The following is a 17,111-nucleotide window of genomic DNA, read 5'->3' on the forward strand; positions in this document are numbered from 1 at the left end:
CAAACAGCAGCCGGAGAGGGCAGGGCACGGTAGGGAGGCGGTAGCTCTCTCCCTCCACCACCACCCAGTTTGGCATGCTCTCCATATCACAAGACAAGGTAGCCAACAGGCAGCTCCACCGTGCAGCCCTCGGAGGGGAATACATGTATCTGAGAAGAAATCATATCATCAGGCAGAGCAGTAGTCAAACACATGTAAGTGTGTATGTGTTTTGGAGGTGGAGAGCAGGGAGAGGCCCAGAGCAACAGTAGGATAAGAGCGTGACTTGGGTCAAGACCTTCGGCTGATGCACGGAGCCATTAATCAACACAAGAGCTCTTCCTTATTAAAGAACATGAAATTGTCCGCATTTTCCATGATTTGAAGATAAAAGAGCAACAGGGCTTTCTGACTTCACTGCATGTTGCAAGGAAATGAAGAAGGCATCTCTCCCCAAGTGTGCTGCTGTGGTGGGGAGGGCAGAGAGGGCAAAGAGATCTACCCCAAGTGGGGTGACTGGGCGAGAGGAGCCGTTGAACCAAAGCTGTTGTTTTCTTCGCCTAGCAGCTGACTGCCCAGCAGGGCAGGAGGATGGGAGATGGAGGAGATTTACATTCCTGAAGCTGAAGCAAGCAAACAAAGCACGCCATTAAAAAGCCCTACATTCTTCAGCAGGCACTCGTTTGGCTGGACTTCTATTAATAGTGCTGTGTTTATTCTTGCAGAGTGAATAAATCAAGCCAATGTTAAATGCTGTGAGCTTATGAACTCACATGAGAGAGAAGATAATTTCATCCAGTTTGCGGGAGAGCAAATTTTACCTAACAAAGCATCAATATTTAATGTGATCTATACAAAACTCACATTGGTTACAGTCTACCCATCAGACAGGATTTCACCCTGCGTGCCACTCCCTGGCCTCAGCTGCAGTGTTGACATTTTCTAAACATTAAACTCACCTGAACAGATAAAATTCCAGTGGCCACAACCAGTCACAAGAACTAGTCCCGCTCTAGAGCTGTAACTTGATTTAAAACACAGTCCTGCCCCTCAGAAGACACCTCAGCCCAGTAGAATCTCCACGTGTTTTGGTCACATCCTCGGCACCACGCACCATTACTCAAACCAGGAGTTCCATCAGTTCCAGCCTCGACAGAAACACCCCCATGCACACCGACTCAGCTCAAGTAAGAAACATACTCTGGAGATTTCCAACCTGAAATCACTGCTGTATTTCCTCAGGCAAGTTTTCAGGCTGTGAGGCTGAAGCTATAGTGCTATGGGGCACGAGCATGCTTCACTGAATTTCAGAACATGTCCAATACAAGCGTCCCCAGTCAAAATTTTAGTGGAAGTATAAACAGTCAGAACTTTGCAAGCTTGTCCGAGACTAAGTTAGCATTTTACAGGTAACTAGGAAACCAGCACTCGAAGTAGCTGTAAGAGCAGGTATGTTCCAGGAAGTGCTACTACTCTTGAGAAATTATTTGACCTTAGTTTAACAAGTGTTGGTCTACAGGACTTGTATGGAAAAAAACTGATGGGTAAATTTTGGCTTTGGTTACTTTGGTATAAATCTAAAACTACACCTACCACCCACCAGATCATTCTGATTTACAACAGAGTACATGAGATCAGATGCAAACCCTCAATGGATGATGGCTCAATTTAACATGACAGTCATAACCTGTAATACCACATGCAGTCAGTATATACTCAAAGCTATTTTCCTCCCTCAACTGGTGACCAGCTGCGTGTGTTTGTCCTGTGCCTAGTAGAAATAAGGAACGTGTACAAGAGGAGAAGAAAAAGGCTGATGTGGCAAAGGAAGGCACAGATTTGGCTGAAACAAGCAGTTCTGTGTTTCTTTAACAAATCAGGGCTACTATCAAGAAGCACACCTGAAGGAACCTCCTCCTCCTGGCAAGGGAAATAGCCTGGTGGCACAGAGTCTTCTCAACACCTACAGAGAACATCTTCTCTGTCAAAAATATCCTGGTTGAAGTATCTTCCCGTTCTGGTGACTCCCAGGTATACGAACTGCAACACATTCACGAATACTGTTTGTGGTGGTGGTGCCCACAGAGGCTTCAGAACTGATGCTTCCCAGCTAGCAGAATCAGAGAGGGAATTAACTACCTTATTCCACAGGTATCAATGAAACACACTTTTCCCAAGTACTACCAAAGTTTCTTTGGCAGCAACTCACGCTTCCGGCTCAAATGAGCTGTTAGTTTCTTTGTTTTTCTGTTTGATGTTTACCTGCTTTGTGTGCAGGGTTTGGGAGCTTTGAGGGGGAGAGAAAAGGGAGTATGCAAGGACTACAGTTTTAGAAAGAACAGCACCAGCCAGGCTGCAGTAGAAGAGAAAAACTGCATTTGCTAACTAGAAAGTAAACTGTTCCTTTCTTACAACTGCAGTAAATAAGACATCAGTCATAACACGCAACCTCCAAGATCACTTCTCTACATCACTGGGCAGCCCAGTGCAGAAATTTTCCTGCTAGCACCAGCCAGAGTCCACAGGGAGGGCACACGGTTATCAGCTCAGGAACCAGAGGCACACAGCTGCATCCTGCGCTCAGCCCCACGCTGGCTCACAGAGAGGCTGGGAGCACCCGCAGACAGCACAGCCGTGCACTGCCCGTGTGTCACATCCACCTTCTGCCTGCACCTGACCCTGCTGCACCACAGCAGAAACCTACATGGGGCCAGCGCCAGCCCCACTCGTTAACTCCTGCCAGGCTGAAGACAAGGAGCCACGCACCTCACCCCAGTGCAGCAGCAAGACGAGTGCCCAGTATTGCTATCTCCGACCAAGCTACACCTCAGAAACCCAAAGCAAGTACCTCCTGCACCTGACATCCTAACTGCTTGTGGAGACAGGACCACATTAGGTACAGATGTGGATTCAAGGAAGCATTTGTGGCTTCTGCCACAGGGCAGGCAAGCTGCCTTCAGGTAGGAGAGGTTCGAAACCAGAACAGTATCTTGTGCACCAACCTTCTCTGCAATATCAGATGAAATGTTGCAGGTGTTGCTTGGAGTCTGTACTCTCTTGCAGTGCTTGTTTTCACCGTGCAAAGCCCAGGAGTTTGCAAAATCGTAACTGTTCCCCACAAGGGTCCCTGTGAATGAAGAAGAGGAGAAGCACATGGCTGTTTAACGGTTTGAGCAACAAATGGTCATTATCTGCGACTGTCAGAGTGATAGTCTGGTGAAAGCTGGTTTTAAAAATAAAAACTGTCGTATCAAACAAATTTCTATTCCAAATAGATTGACTGTAGAAAAGCCACTTTCAGTGACCTGGACTTAGTCCTGTAGAGGACCTCTCTGAGCTCAAGGACAGGCTAAAGCCTGCAGAAGGCAGCTCCCAGCACTTCTCATACCTGTATGAACATGGTAGGAGTTATTTGCTGGTCAGCTACAATCTGCAGAAGCCTAAGCACGCCTACACATTCTCCTACTGTTTAAAAGTTGTCCATACAATGACACATATCAGAGAGGCAAACAAAATGAAGCTCCTCTCCCTAACCAATGAAAGTATTAGCATTCCTGATCTCAGCTAGACTTGGTTTTCTCCTTCTGTCTGAAACTACATCTTGTTTGCAAAGACTTAACATATGCCATAATTGCTAAGGTCCATGATCTTACTGTGTAAGCTGTCCTGAAACATGTTCTTCTGTCCTATTATAAGCAGCTCCCGGCCCAGACTTGGCAAGATTTGCACCCACTTTGCATAAAAACAAAACTAAAGGAGTTAAAATGCATGGCTGCTGTTTCCTGGGAGCAGCATCTCTGTTTCTCTTGCTCCATCCTTCTGATAAGGGGGATCCTCCCAGAAAGGGAATGTTCCTTCCTCCCTCTTTTGCCTCTCATGGCCTGGCTGATTAGAGGACTATCCCTGCTTCCTTCTGTGGGTACCTGCTACAAAATGGTTAATTTCCTCACTCTTAGTTCTATAACTTTGCTTTTTAAAACCTTACTGTGTCACATGTGAGAATATCAATTGCTGCTGTTAGCACATTGCCAAGACCTTATGCAGAAAATATGTTGAAATATGACCCTGACTGTATCTGGAAAACAAAATAAATGCTTCCTAAATATAAATAAAATAATATTTTTTTATTTTTATAATATATCATAACATATATATAATAAAAATTTCATTGAGCTACCAGCTGTACAATAAGTACAAGAACACAGAATACATTGAACACTAAAATTGTTCCTAAACTAAAGGTTAGTTGTGAAAACTACACTGAGAATGCCAAGGGAGATATAATAAAGCCAGTAGACTTTAGTGGACTTCATTTTCTAAGCTAGAAATTAGGGGCTCATAAACGTAGCACACATTAGGCCCGCAGCAGATGTCAAAGGAGGAAGACTCCAAGGAAAGATGACAGGCGAAACACAGTAAATGGCACAAAATTTTCATCTACGGAGCAAGAACTGAGCACAGGAAAAGAAAAACAGCAAAATGAAGAATGCAAGCCTTTATCTCACCACAGATTGTAAAGGTTAGAGTAACCACGAAATCTAGTCTGACGAGAAGCAAGGTGCCAAATTAAATACATCCCCTTTTATTTGCAATACCGCAGCTTTACGCTAACAGTTTTGTAACAGGAGATGGGCTGCGCTCTAGTGCTCCTCTGGCTCCGAGCGTACGTCCATGTCGAGCTTCCCACTGGCAGGTATCATCAGATCCTCATTTACCCACAAGTTAAGATTCAAAGGTTGGGACAACTGTTGGCCCTGAAATGCTGGTCACCTGTTTTTTTCATTTCTCCCCCTCCATTAGATTTTTCTTCTTCTGTGATGCTTGTAAATATATACCTTTTCTGTAGTTCTTTTATGCAACATTTGTATTATACTATTTTAACTCTTCTGCTGTATTTTATGATTAATACTTTTAAGTAATTTTTTTTTCAAAATAAACAATATCAAAACTTCTGTGGGGTTGTTTGGGGTGGGTTGTTGTTTTGTTTTTTTTTGGAACCTGCTCTTCAAATCCTCTTGTTGCCAGCACCTGTCTGTATATTAGCAGACCATTCCACATGGATGAGTGGTTTTGCCAACAGCTTGCCAGAGCAGTTCTTCCTCCTTGCGAAGTCCTGGGGCCCTTAAACTAAGCTACAAGTTGTTTGGAACAGGCAGTTTGGTTTGCTTAATAGTTCAATGTTCTGTCCCCAGGTAAGCCTCCTCAACACAGGACAGTAAAAATCTAGGATAATAACAAACTAAGAGAGATCAGTTGACAGTGAATTTTTCCTGATTTGCCCAGTTTAGCCTTAGGTCACCCATGGCAACAGATAAAGAGCTGGAGAAGCACTAAGACTTAAAAATTAGAGTGGTGCAAAACTTTGCACACACGTTTGTCAGCCTGCTTTTCTCCTGAAGCTTTGCCCTCAACTTTAAACAACACAGTCACTAAAGATGCACAGTATTTCACTGAATATCATTAGTTTTTACTTCCAATAATACAGATTCAATAGAACCTGTATTTTCAGAGTATTTGTATTTTCATCAAATGAACAGATTTACAAACACACAGCAAGATGCAGTCCCTGGTCCTGGAAAGGTGAAAAGCACCTGGACATGAAGGTTTCACTGACCATCAGAACAGCTCTAACATGAAACTGTGAAGTGACTCTGGAATCACTGAGCTGCTTAAACTGTGGTCAGGAGGATAAGTTATTTCTGCAGAGGGTAACTTTGGAGAGGACTCTTAACTCATACTCTGTGCTACGTGCCCTATCGATCAGTGTGGTGATTCTCAAATACTTCATCTACTCAATGAGGCTTCAGGAAGGCAAGCCAGAAGGGGGAATTGTCCCCAGCATATCTGACTGCTCGGGGCAGGGGGGAGAGGTAAGAGCAGCTGCCATCATCACTGCATATCACCCGACATCTCAGTATCCTTCTGCTGAAGGACTCAGGCGGATAGGATAGGAAAGGCAAGGCAGTGGAAGAGACAACACAACAAAAACAGCCTGGAGAAACTCTGGGGTTTCTGAAGTGCACAGGTGATACTGTTAACAGAGCAGCCGGGCAGCTCAGCGCGACTGCCCTCCCCTCCTACCCAGCAGAGTTTTGTTTGCCTTCTGTCCCTTCCCTGTTTGGTTTTCCTTCTTTCTCTAAGCAGCCACGATTCTGGAGAAACAACTCCTAGCCAGAAGGCACACTCCTCACAAAAAAAACGTCTAACTTTGATTCCAAACTCTGAATAAAGCAGAGTGGGTTATGAATGCAGATTTCTGGCATCTCAGACGAATGCCGTATAATGAACACAGGCACAAGGCAAGTCTTCATCTGCACTGTTTTTAAATGACAGCTAAATTCCCTTGTGAATTTATCCCTTTCACTTTCAAATTAAAAAGCAAGGGGAAAAAAAGAGATTATTTACTTAGGCCAAATAAAAACTTTAGGCTTGCCTAAAATCAATTTGCAGATATCCTTTAAAACGCCAAGAAATGCGGATTTTGGAATGACCAAAAGTTTTGTTTATTTTTTTAGGAAAAAGAAAAATTATCTGTACTACCATCACTGAGTTTGGAACATGCTTTAAAAGTTTCTGAGGACAGGTACCACACACACAGGGAAGTTGCATACTAAGTTGTATGCAATTTATACTACTTCCGGAATGAAAACATTACCTGAAACATCAGATTTTTCCTTGCAGATACTGTCTGCTTCTACCTGTTTAACCTATATTCACTCTCCAGTGGCATCATACATTCTCTATTTCAGCAGCTTAAAAGGCTGTAATACGTTGCTGGCAGCCAGGGCAGGCTCTGAATATCAAGCCTTTATCCAAAATTAGCCATAAGTATTGTTTTATCGTTAAAGTCTTGCTAATTTGGAGATAGATACCCAAAAAACACACTTCCTGCTAGTGCCAAGAAAAGCATAATGGGACATTGGGTTAATTCGAGTGGGTTTTTTTCCCTTCATAATGCTAAGAATGTGGAACATGCACAAATAACAAAATGATGGATTAATATCCCTGTGTTGGTCTTGAATGAGCTCTTTTGCACAAATAAACTTTAATGATGACCTAGACATCCAAGTGCCCATCGCAGCAATATCTCTGTGAGACAGCTCAATGATAAAGAGCACTAGACAAAGACTGAAGCTACAGGTACACGAACAAGTTCCATGATCTTGCACTGCAGCCTCTCTCATTAGGGAGAGATTACCTTACACTTTCTCAAGGTAAGAGCACGCCCTTCGACCACTAATATGGTGCAAGGTGAGGGGTTTTGGCCACTTGCTCACGTGCTGAGGAGGATCTCAAGATCAAGTTGCCCCTGTTGTGTCGGATTTCCTCTGTAGCATTACGTAAATCGTCTCTTCTGGCCTATGCTTTGGATCTCCAATTGTAAAATGCTTACAACAACGATTGTGAGACACTCAAATGCCACGGGCTGAAGACTGACAAATAGGTATCTGAGCATCTAGAAAGGACTCAACTTCATGTTTCTGATATCAGCAAAGACTGGCAACCAGTTGGCAGTCAGAAATCAAGTCAGAAAGCAGAGCCTGTTCAATTAGCAAGTCTTGGAAGCATTCACAGGATGGCTATAAAGGACCAGAGACTAGCTGGCAGGAAAAAGCAGAGGCGAAATTAACTTTTTCATTAGGATCTAGGGGAAAAACAAAGAAAGAAACAAACAAAAAAAAACAAACGAAGAACCCTGGAAAGCTTCCAAGAACTTTTTTTTTTATATTTTAGTTATGCTTAAAGTGTGAGAAGCAGCTCTCAAGGGGCAGCTGGTTTGTTTTTCCTGCCATATCCAATAAACAAGCAATCACATACAATATAATAAATCGTGTTCCTAAGTCTCAACAGGACATGAGCACTTCTCTGCAGGATGAACTAGTTTAGCAACCAACTATGTCGATGAGAGTGACTCAGCACCCCGTCCTCTGTCTGACTGACTGTGTGTCTGCAACTCTGAAAACCACTAAGGAGACGACTTTTCCTTTTTGAGGTTCAAGAGGTACTGCTTAAGACCACTACCTTCAAAGTTGGGTCCTACCAATGTTAATTTTCTAGGGTATCACAGCTTGAGTCACATCACTTAGACCACCAGGACCTCAACAACTGAGCGTCAAACCTGTATACAGAAGCAATGTGGTTTATTTTCTCATCAAACTATCAGTTCTCAGTTTCCACACGAAAACACAGTACAGAGACATCAGAGTCCCACGGCAATAGCACATGATTGGATAGATTACAGACATGAGTATGAAAATATCAAGAGAAAAGAAAACAATCACGCACTGTTCACTAAGTTTAAACACCTTTCCTTTCTACCTCCTTTATTTACTTGCTGTAAGTGGTAACGTCCAATAACACAGCAGCTGCTTCGCCTCTTATTTCACCACCACCTCAAAATAATCCAAATATAATTAATGAAGTTCTATATCATAATTCACTTTCTTAGTGAATCTTAGGATCAAACTGTGGTAAACTAAACTAACCTTCTGTGTTATTAAAACACAATTTATTTTTTTCTAAAATATGGAAAAATCATTATTTCATTTGTTTTCAACATAAACATTGCCATTTTGTTGAAACCATAACAAACCGTGTGATGTTACATGAAGGACAGAGTTTCCAGTCTAGATTCTACCCGTGATGACTCCGACTTTTGCACAAATTTAGGAGCTGGTCCTCTGGTGCCACAAAGAAGCCCTAGATATGGGTCATGAAATCACATGAGTTTCCTCCTATGCAGGCAGATACAAAAATGATACAAAACTACTGCATTAGCTTTTAAACCATGTGAGCTACAGCCTGTGAGAGACAGAAAAAAACATTTCAGCTGCAGACCACTTTCCATCACAGTGGTTCTTATAGGCTCCCCTCGTACCAGGCAAGGACTATTAGCAAGCAGACCATTTCACTGTAAATCAAAGCAGTTCAAAGGCTGGGACATCTTGAGGTGCCTGCCCAGCCTTTAAAAAAACTCTGCAAAGGTTTAACGCATCTCAGCTATCTGACAAGCCCACTGGCTATAGCATAATACTAGATACGTAACCTCTAGCATCGTCTCTCTTCCTTTGCCTCTGATATTCAGATTTGCACACTACTCCCCAGGGGTTTCCAGATGAGAGCCCATAATCTTGGCACCATTAGATCATTGTCTTTTTCCTTCGTGCACTGTGCTTCCATTGTATATTATTCTGAAGCTCAAAGATTTCATTGTATTCATTATGAATACAAATCCAGTCCAGAAATATATCTAATGGATTAGAACTGAGAGCCCAGTCTGATAAATCAAAATATGCCCAGATTTTAACGGGAAGCAACGGACACATCAACAGGAGAGTTCAGTCTGCCGGCAACCTTAAGGTAACCCTTCAGTGCCCTCAGATCACTGAGTCAGTACACCGAGCTCACATCCTGGGTTGGGCTGACCTTTATGAGATCTAATCAGGCTAAAAGGAGAGCAAATAAAAACTGCAGTTGAAAGAAAAGGGTAAACTGCTTAATAGGTTATCAATAGGCTGCCTAGATCTTTTGTTTAAAGAATATTACCTCTCCTGGCTGCTTGTGTTGCCCCTCACCTGGAAGTTAGCTTCAATAGTTTAAAAAAAAAAAAAAGTCTGAATTAATCAAAAGCTGGTTTTACTTGGAGAAGATTAAGAAACACTTTTGTGAACCACTCTGGCAGAAAAGCTGCCAAGGAGACAAACAATGTGGGCATAGTGACGTCCCTCACTGATACCACAAATTTAAACATAATTAATTCTAATTCCTTCTAAACTAGTTTAAATGAAAGGTCTACTGAAACAGAGTGAAAAAAATGGCAGAACTGCTGAGATATGAGTCTATTCTTCAGACTAAAATCACAGATCTGTATGTCCAAGTGGGTTACAGAAGTTAGGGCCTTCCTCATACAGTAAGAGCTACGCATGTTCTCTGTCACCTTCTCTATTATTTTCCAGCTCTTCCAAGCAGTGATCCTTCATTACATTCAGAAATCTCTCGTTGTTAAAGCAGTGCTTTTTTTTTTTTTTTTAAAAAAAAGGACCATACAGTCTCCAGCATTTTAAACAAATACAGCATGAAACACATTTAAACATGAGCAGCAGAAGGGAATCTTCTACATTTGAACAGTCCAAAGCAATACAGCCTCCTTTTCTGCTCCTGCTTTTTGTAATAGTCTCACTCCTATTTATTGTCTTGAGAAAAAGATGTGAACTTCAGATCTCAACACATTCAGACATCAAGGTATCCTAGCCCCGCCAAGCAATTCTGCGAGCTGAGTTTGTTTCTTATTATTTATGTTTCTGAAGGACTGCTCAATCATTTTAACATACTATGAAATCATTTTTTTTCTGTACATTGAAGATATGCTTATGTATCCCCAGTGTCAGCAAGACATCTTTGGAGCACTGCCAGCTCTTCAAGTTGCGTTGTCTCCCTTTCTATTTTTTGTATAATTTATTTTTAATACATACTTTATATTATCAATTCAACACATTAATGTATTAACTAACTTTACTCTAAACCTTTCCTCTTCAGGTAAGTGCTAAGAATTAAAAGACACTCTGGAATACCACAAATCAAGATCAGTCCTTCAAAGTCATATTCAGGGCTTTTCCAAAACTCTTAGTCTTCACCCACACTGGCAGGCTTTGCATAAAGGTGTACAGAGCATCAAAAGCAGTTTTGTCTCTTCATCTCACTAGGAGTAGGTGTAATATAAGGTGCACCTCCAATCCAATAGTCCATATAGACAGGGAAATGTCATTAAAAGGTAACCACTTTATAGAACAGCATCCCGTGCCAAATCCTAGTACAAACCTGCCAGTAGCAACCTCCAGGATTTAATATTCTGCTCTTGCAACATTATCTATTCTTACTCCCACTTGCCTAACTCATGAAAAACTAGAAGTTGAATCAACAAATATTCCTCCCCTTTTTTGCTAGGTCTTCTCCTGGTTGGTCTTCCCACACACTATACTGTGCATTGTTTAGCCCATAGCTTTATCTTTGTATTTCAAGATTCAAGGTTTCTAAAAGCATTAAATTCAGACCTGGGCTTTGCAGAGGAATGAGATGTGACAGCAATTCCCTTTCAGAAGAAAGGAAGATGAAAGAACTTAGTCATACAGCTTTTCGGTGTATCAAGATGAGATACCTGACAGGTTTTGTAGAAACATTTTGCTGGATCAGCAAAATCTTTGTTGAATCACACATCAGGAGAAGCGTGCAGTGCATACATTAAAATACAATCAGTTAGTCATAGTCTTACCTTCCTGAGTTCTGAAGTCATCTTCAGCAAATTTATTAAAGTTGCCACACAACCCACAGGTCTTATTATAATGCTTTTCTTGAAGGAGTATCTGAATATTCCCACTGATATCAATCTTCACCACAAAGCCATGTTCATCGCTGGATATTTTATAATAACCTGCTTCCTTCTCTATAAATATGCCATTGGAGGCAAAAGGTATGGAAACTCTGTGAAGAAAAATAGCAATTTCTCAGAATATGACATACAGAAACTATTGTGTTTTTTTTTTCTGGAATACTTGTTCCCACAGGTACCTTTCGTCTTCCTGCATCACACCTCCATCTAAAGAGAAGTGAAGATTGAAATATTCTCCGAGATACACAGTGAAACCAATTTTCTCCCCATCCTGGTAGTCACCTGAAGAGGTGAGACATAAGCAGATATTGTTAGTTCTGGGATGCAGGAGGACAACTTGTAAGTACACATTGCAGGGTTGGAAGCATATCATCTAAGATTTTTAAGAGCCATCCATCTATTTCATCTCATAGTTGTTTAACACAAAATGGACAGGCAGCCCTAGATTGAGGGCTGGCATCAACCAACAGCAGGCACGTGACCTGGCACTGGCTGGGGACTCATGCTCTCCCCATTACTGTCTCTAGCCAGTGAATTCTCCATCCTACCATGCATGCTGGAGGAGTCTACACAGGAGATGTGCGCAACAATCTGCCTTGCTCTTTCCCTTCCTAGTTTCCTCCCAAGAACAACCAACAGCTAAGTGGTAAGAGAAGGAGGTTGTATCCATTGAACTGATGGAATAACTGCGATATCTTCGTTCTTGATAAGCCCTCCAACCACCTCTACTGGTGTTTAAGGGGCGGATGCCAATATTGGCTATCCAACTGGGGGCACAACTCTCTCGATTTTTCAAAAGGAGCAGTACGTAGAAATGGAGACAACTTTCTTAGGCTCTGAGAGAGAAAAAGGTGAGTGGTTCAGACATAGTCCTTTTGTCTGCTTTTGCTCGTTGTCTAGCTTTGACTTTATGGCAGCTCCTTGCACAATGCACCGCCCATTCTGGACCTCCTGCTCTGAGGTAGCCAGCTCCACCCACACCTAGACACTTTAGTCAGCAATGTAGATTGCACTTCACAGACAGGTATCCAAAACCAAAACACAAACCCACACATGTATCCTAAGATAGGAATCAAAAATAGACTATGCCATGTTTATGTGGCATATATCCATAAAGTGTCCATTCACGGTATTTTTTTTATTAAGATTTAATTGATCACGTAAAATACTGCAATCAATTTGTACTTTACATAGGCTGGTGGGTTCTTCTACATACAAAAAATTTGTACCAAGTTGTTCAAGTTGAGGAAAATAATTATTTACATTGGTATATGGTTTCTTTTCGGAGTGATGGGATCAGTTTACTTCAATTTACTTGTAGTCAGTAAAAAGTCATCTTAAACTACAACTAATAAAGAACACTTATTCGTGAATATAAGAATATCTACCGAAAGAGTTTGTATGAAAGTAATATACAGTTTTAGTTCTCATATCGTCTCCTACCCATCCCCAAGACTAATGCTGCAGAGGCTCATGCTAATTCAAAGGCCTTTTGTTCTGCAGGATGGGATTTTTATTACTGAGGAGATTTAGTACACAGGTAAAATGAGTTCTACAGGGTCATGTAGTTCCTATTCCTGTACTCAGCTTTAACAGACACATTAGCTTAGCAAATTCAAAATTAAAAAAGGTCTCACTTTCACTCTTTAGAAGAGCCAGTAAGAAATCTCCATTCCTTGGCAGCTTAGTTATATGTAAGCTTTAGTATCAAGGGATAACAGAAGTCAAAGTGACAGAATTTCCTCAAAAGTAATCTACTTTCAAAAAAAGAAAAATAAGATGCTTTTATGCACTGGTCCATCCTATTTGACAAAAGGCAATTATTTGTCTTTTCTTCTTAGTGATGGAACCCAGCACGAATGCAATGTCACATCCCCAAAACATTTTGCATTTGTTACTTCTTAGTATTTCGCTCAGACTCACCTAAGAGTGTGAAGGAACGCTTGTGACAGTCCCCAGCAAGGAGGTAACTGCAGTCTCCAGCAAAATTGTAGAAAGAACCATCAAAAGTTTTGATGTGGACATTCCCAAAAAGACTGCAACGGGAAGCTGATGACTCCTGAAGCAAAGAACCTGACGATCCTGCATATCAAAACACAATGTAACTTGCAATGTAAAACAATCATTTTCTAGATCAGGAATTTATCTGCTGGAATTTATCACCACTGATCATTGCTTTTAGCTCTAGCTTCTAAGCAGACTGTATGCCTGGCATAACAGTCCATACGATCAAGCACAGGTGTGGGGTTTTTTTATAATATGCATTAGTGTAATGGCTTTTTCACTTTATTTCTACTAGCCCAAATCTTGCATGGGTTACTTCAGTCCTGATCCTTTAAGAAATCCCATGCAATCATGCTTGCCTGTAACCCCATTAAAACAAACAGGGCAGCAGTGAAGCCCCATAGTTTGTTCAGCCAAACATCACTGACTTTAGGGAGTTTTTGTGACTCAATATAGTGCTTCTTGCAAGGTAAAGAGCCAAAAGGAGCAATTTTATCAATGCCTCCAGCGTGACGAGACTATTGCCTGATCCAGCACTGCAGGATTAGATGGGCAAAAGGAGAGAGAAAAAAAATAATCTCACAAAAGAAACAGTGAAAACATATTACAGTTTCTAGACATCAGAAAATAAACATGTTTTCCTACCTGATATTATTGTGGCCAGCAGTAGATTTGTTAGCAGCACTGACAAGAGGAGCATCTGTCAAAAATAAAAAAAAAAATATATTAGAACATTCTTAGTTTGGGGTATTTAGTTTGTTTCACAACTCACCATTTCCTATCCTTTCTATAGAAAGTTATTTTTGAGGTTCTACAACATTTCAGGAAGCCACAATCCATGCAGACTTTCACATTAATTCAGTTAATTAACTTATGCTTCTTTAAAGCAAATAATGTAGGAGATTAACTATGCTTTGTTCCCATTTTCACTTCTCATCGCAGGGACATGTGGGCAGCCTCCACAGGAAATGCAACCCAACATACACACATATTCCAATTTACCCAAGTTGATACATTGCACACACAAAGCCCTTTAACACACAGCATTATTTATCCAACAATCCAACATGCAGAAGCACACCAGACTGGATCAGCCAACTCGGCCGCAGTAGAAGTCATTTCTGCTGCAAAAGATTTGCATCCTGCCCAAACATCCATGAAGGGAAAGACAAGGATTTTGCTACAGCCAACAGGACTGGCTGGCAGACTATTATAGCCACATGCTTAGGGTGGTCACATAGGGTGACAATATGCTAGAGATAAGGGGCGAGAAGTAAAGGGAGGAAATCGTGGAGAGATTAGAGACCCAGGGTGAAAATGTCCATTCACCGAAATCAGTTTTAGTATTGCCTCCTGCTTTCTACAACCAAAACGTCAGCCTTTGCTCTCCATATGTCTATAAACTACCTCCTGTACTGCCAGGCCTTTAAAAACAATAATAGGATACGAGTGTCATGCAGATGGTGAACTACAGATGCATTCTGTGGCAGACATTAGCAGTTAATGGATGAAAGCTGTAGGGAGATCCACCTAGATGAGTTAATTTCAGTGACCGTAGAAGCCACTAGAGAGGCTTAAATATACCATACTTCCTATATTTATGTCAGGAGACCAGACATGCCTTTCCCTAATAGAACCCTCCAATTAAAGACTAGAATACATTTTGCAAAGCCAAATTCTGATTTCAGTTTACAGATGCACACTTCTTATTGATGTCAGTTACGTAGGTCCAATTCACAGCCACATAAATAAAAGCTGATCTTGTCTTATTTACAAAGGAAAGGAAAAGAAAGATCTATTATTAAAAAAAACCAGCCTAATATAGTGCTACAAATGCCAATCTGACATAAGGCTGTTACTTTTGCAAGATAGCTAAGAAGTGGCAACTGCATGGGAATGCAGCTACAAAATAACGGTAAAGAAAACAATAGGCATTATTCTCAGATTACACACTTGTTGGTGTATTTTTAGTGCATGGCACTGTGTTATTGCCACCAAATCAGATAATGGTCTTGTTTGTTAACCCTTTGGTTTTACAAAGCAAGCAAAGGATATACAGCCCTTCTCTTCAGCTCCCTTCCATCTCCCAACCTGTTCTGAGCTGCAGAATTGAAGTGCCTCCCAATTCCAATAGAGCAGGTGCCACTAACAAATCAGAATACAATCAGTGAGATCTGTCAGTACATAACTCTCCAGAATTTTATCACTGGTTTGATTAGAAATGAATGTACCTTCTTCTGTGCGAGATTCCTCTTACACACGAACAAGAAGCTCCTCCAGTTGCCACCTATAGCCTACAACATCATTGTTCCTGTGTTCCTTCAGAAGGCAGGACTGGAATGGCTTTGGTCTGAAATTTCTTGTTTTTGTACAAGCCAGGAACTCTTGTTCATTTAAAAGGAAAGATAAAGACCGAACGTCACATCCGTCTGATTCTCAAGACAATAGATTAAATTGCTATCGTGTAAATCAGCAGCCTTAATTGCCAGAAAGGTACAATGAGAGGAAATAGTTTTTAAAACTTACATGACAGATAAGTCTTTGAAATATATTTCACATGTGTATGTGTGACAAATCTCACTGGCTGAGCCAATAGGCAGAATATTTATCTGAAAGACTATTGTTAAAGAGGAACAGTAGGATGCTCCGTGCCTCAAAGACCACAGAGCCATGTAGTATTTTTTCCTGCAAACAACTGTTTTAAAGGAGAAAGACAAAAAAAATTCAGAGACAGTAATAGTATGCTTTTCTTCTCCAGGCACAAACATACTTGAATTTTGTCACATTCTGTTAGACCAACATATTCAGTCCTTGAATCTGCAAGCATTTGAAGAGGTACCCTCTGCAACAACACAAGGTAACAAGTTCATCATGCACATACTTGTTTATAGAGGTGGGCACAAGCTCTACGAGCATAATTACAGCACTGAGCAAAAAATGCAGAGCCGATGACATCTTACTTTACTTTCAATGTCCCATGCTTCATATTTTCAAAGCTACTAGTAATAATAAAGGAAGGAGTCAAGAGGCAACATGTTTTCCCGTAAATTGTATTTTGCCGCTCATTAACAGAATCAGGTCCTTACTTTAAGCCAAGCAAAACAATGCAAAACAATTAAATATGCCTCCTGAGAATCCCCAGCAGGCGCGTCAGTCTTCTGCACAAGCTATTCTGAGAACGAAGTGAGTATAATCCCTGCACACAGTTCTTAGAAAAGAAAAAACAGCATTGGAAAAAACCCTACACTGCAATATCATCATTTCTTCCTGCAGGCAATTTCCCTTATGATTTCTGCAGGTGACTATGGTTGATACTTGCAGAACGGCAATGGATTATTTTTGAGACAATTTAAGTGACGAGCCTGCTTAGGTTGAAGAGTAATAAGTAACATAAATAATACATTTTTAGTCATATTTTGTTTTGTATGAACTCTTCATGACATCTGCACATTAAAATGCTGTAGAGCTGCACTACAGCTACCGAGTGACAGAAAGAGAGAAACAAGGACCAACCTGTTTCTTTTCACATGAAAAGCCAGAAAACAAGATTTTTAAATGAACACTTCCCGTCAGAATCTTCTCAGCCAGACGCTCCTGCCTTTTCTCCAGCAGCAGTAAGGTTTGCCCCACTCACATTGTGGCAGTGCAAAGCCCACACTTGACAGCACCTGGGAAGATCCCAGGGAACACACAAGGAAACACTCCACATGTGCAGAAATTTAGTGTCCACTACAGTTTCAGC

The 17,111-nt window shown here is 41.1% G+C and overlaps 1 protein-coding gene across 1 annotated transcript in view; it reads right to left on the bottom strand.

Annotated features, from left to right (window-relative positions):
* VWF (von Willebrand factor) overlaps nucleotides 1–15,624 on the bottom strand; it is a 139,293-nt gene extending 123,669 nt beyond the window's left edge. The window contains exons 1-6 of the mRNA XM_086610754.1: nucleotides 15,601–15,624; nucleotides 14,015–14,069; nucleotides 13,289–13,447; nucleotides 11,545–11,647; nucleotides 11,249–11,457; nucleotides 2,982–3,106 (exon numbers count right to left, since the gene is read on the bottom strand). Coding sequence (XP_086466880.1) covers nucleotides 2,982–3,106; nucleotides 11,249–11,457; nucleotides 11,545–11,647; nucleotides 13,289–13,447; nucleotides 14,015–14,069 — 651 coding nt within the window. The 5' untranslated portion in view covers nucleotides 15,601–15,624. The remainder of the gene's footprint in view (nucleotides 1–2,981; nucleotides 3,107–11,248; nucleotides 11,458–11,544; nucleotides 11,648–13,288; nucleotides 13,448–14,014; nucleotides 14,070–15,600) is intronic.
* Between the last annotated feature and the right edge of the window lie 1,487 nt (nucleotides 15,625–17,111).

Source organism: Tauraco erythrolophus, chromosome 4, assembly GCF_009769465.1.
Source record: "Tauraco erythrolophus isolate bTauEry1 chromosome 4, bTauEry1.pri, whole genome shotgun sequence".
NCBI classification, from domain to species: domain Eukaryota; kingdom Metazoa; phylum Chordata; class Aves; order Musophagiformes; family Musophagidae; genus Tauraco; species Tauraco erythrolophus.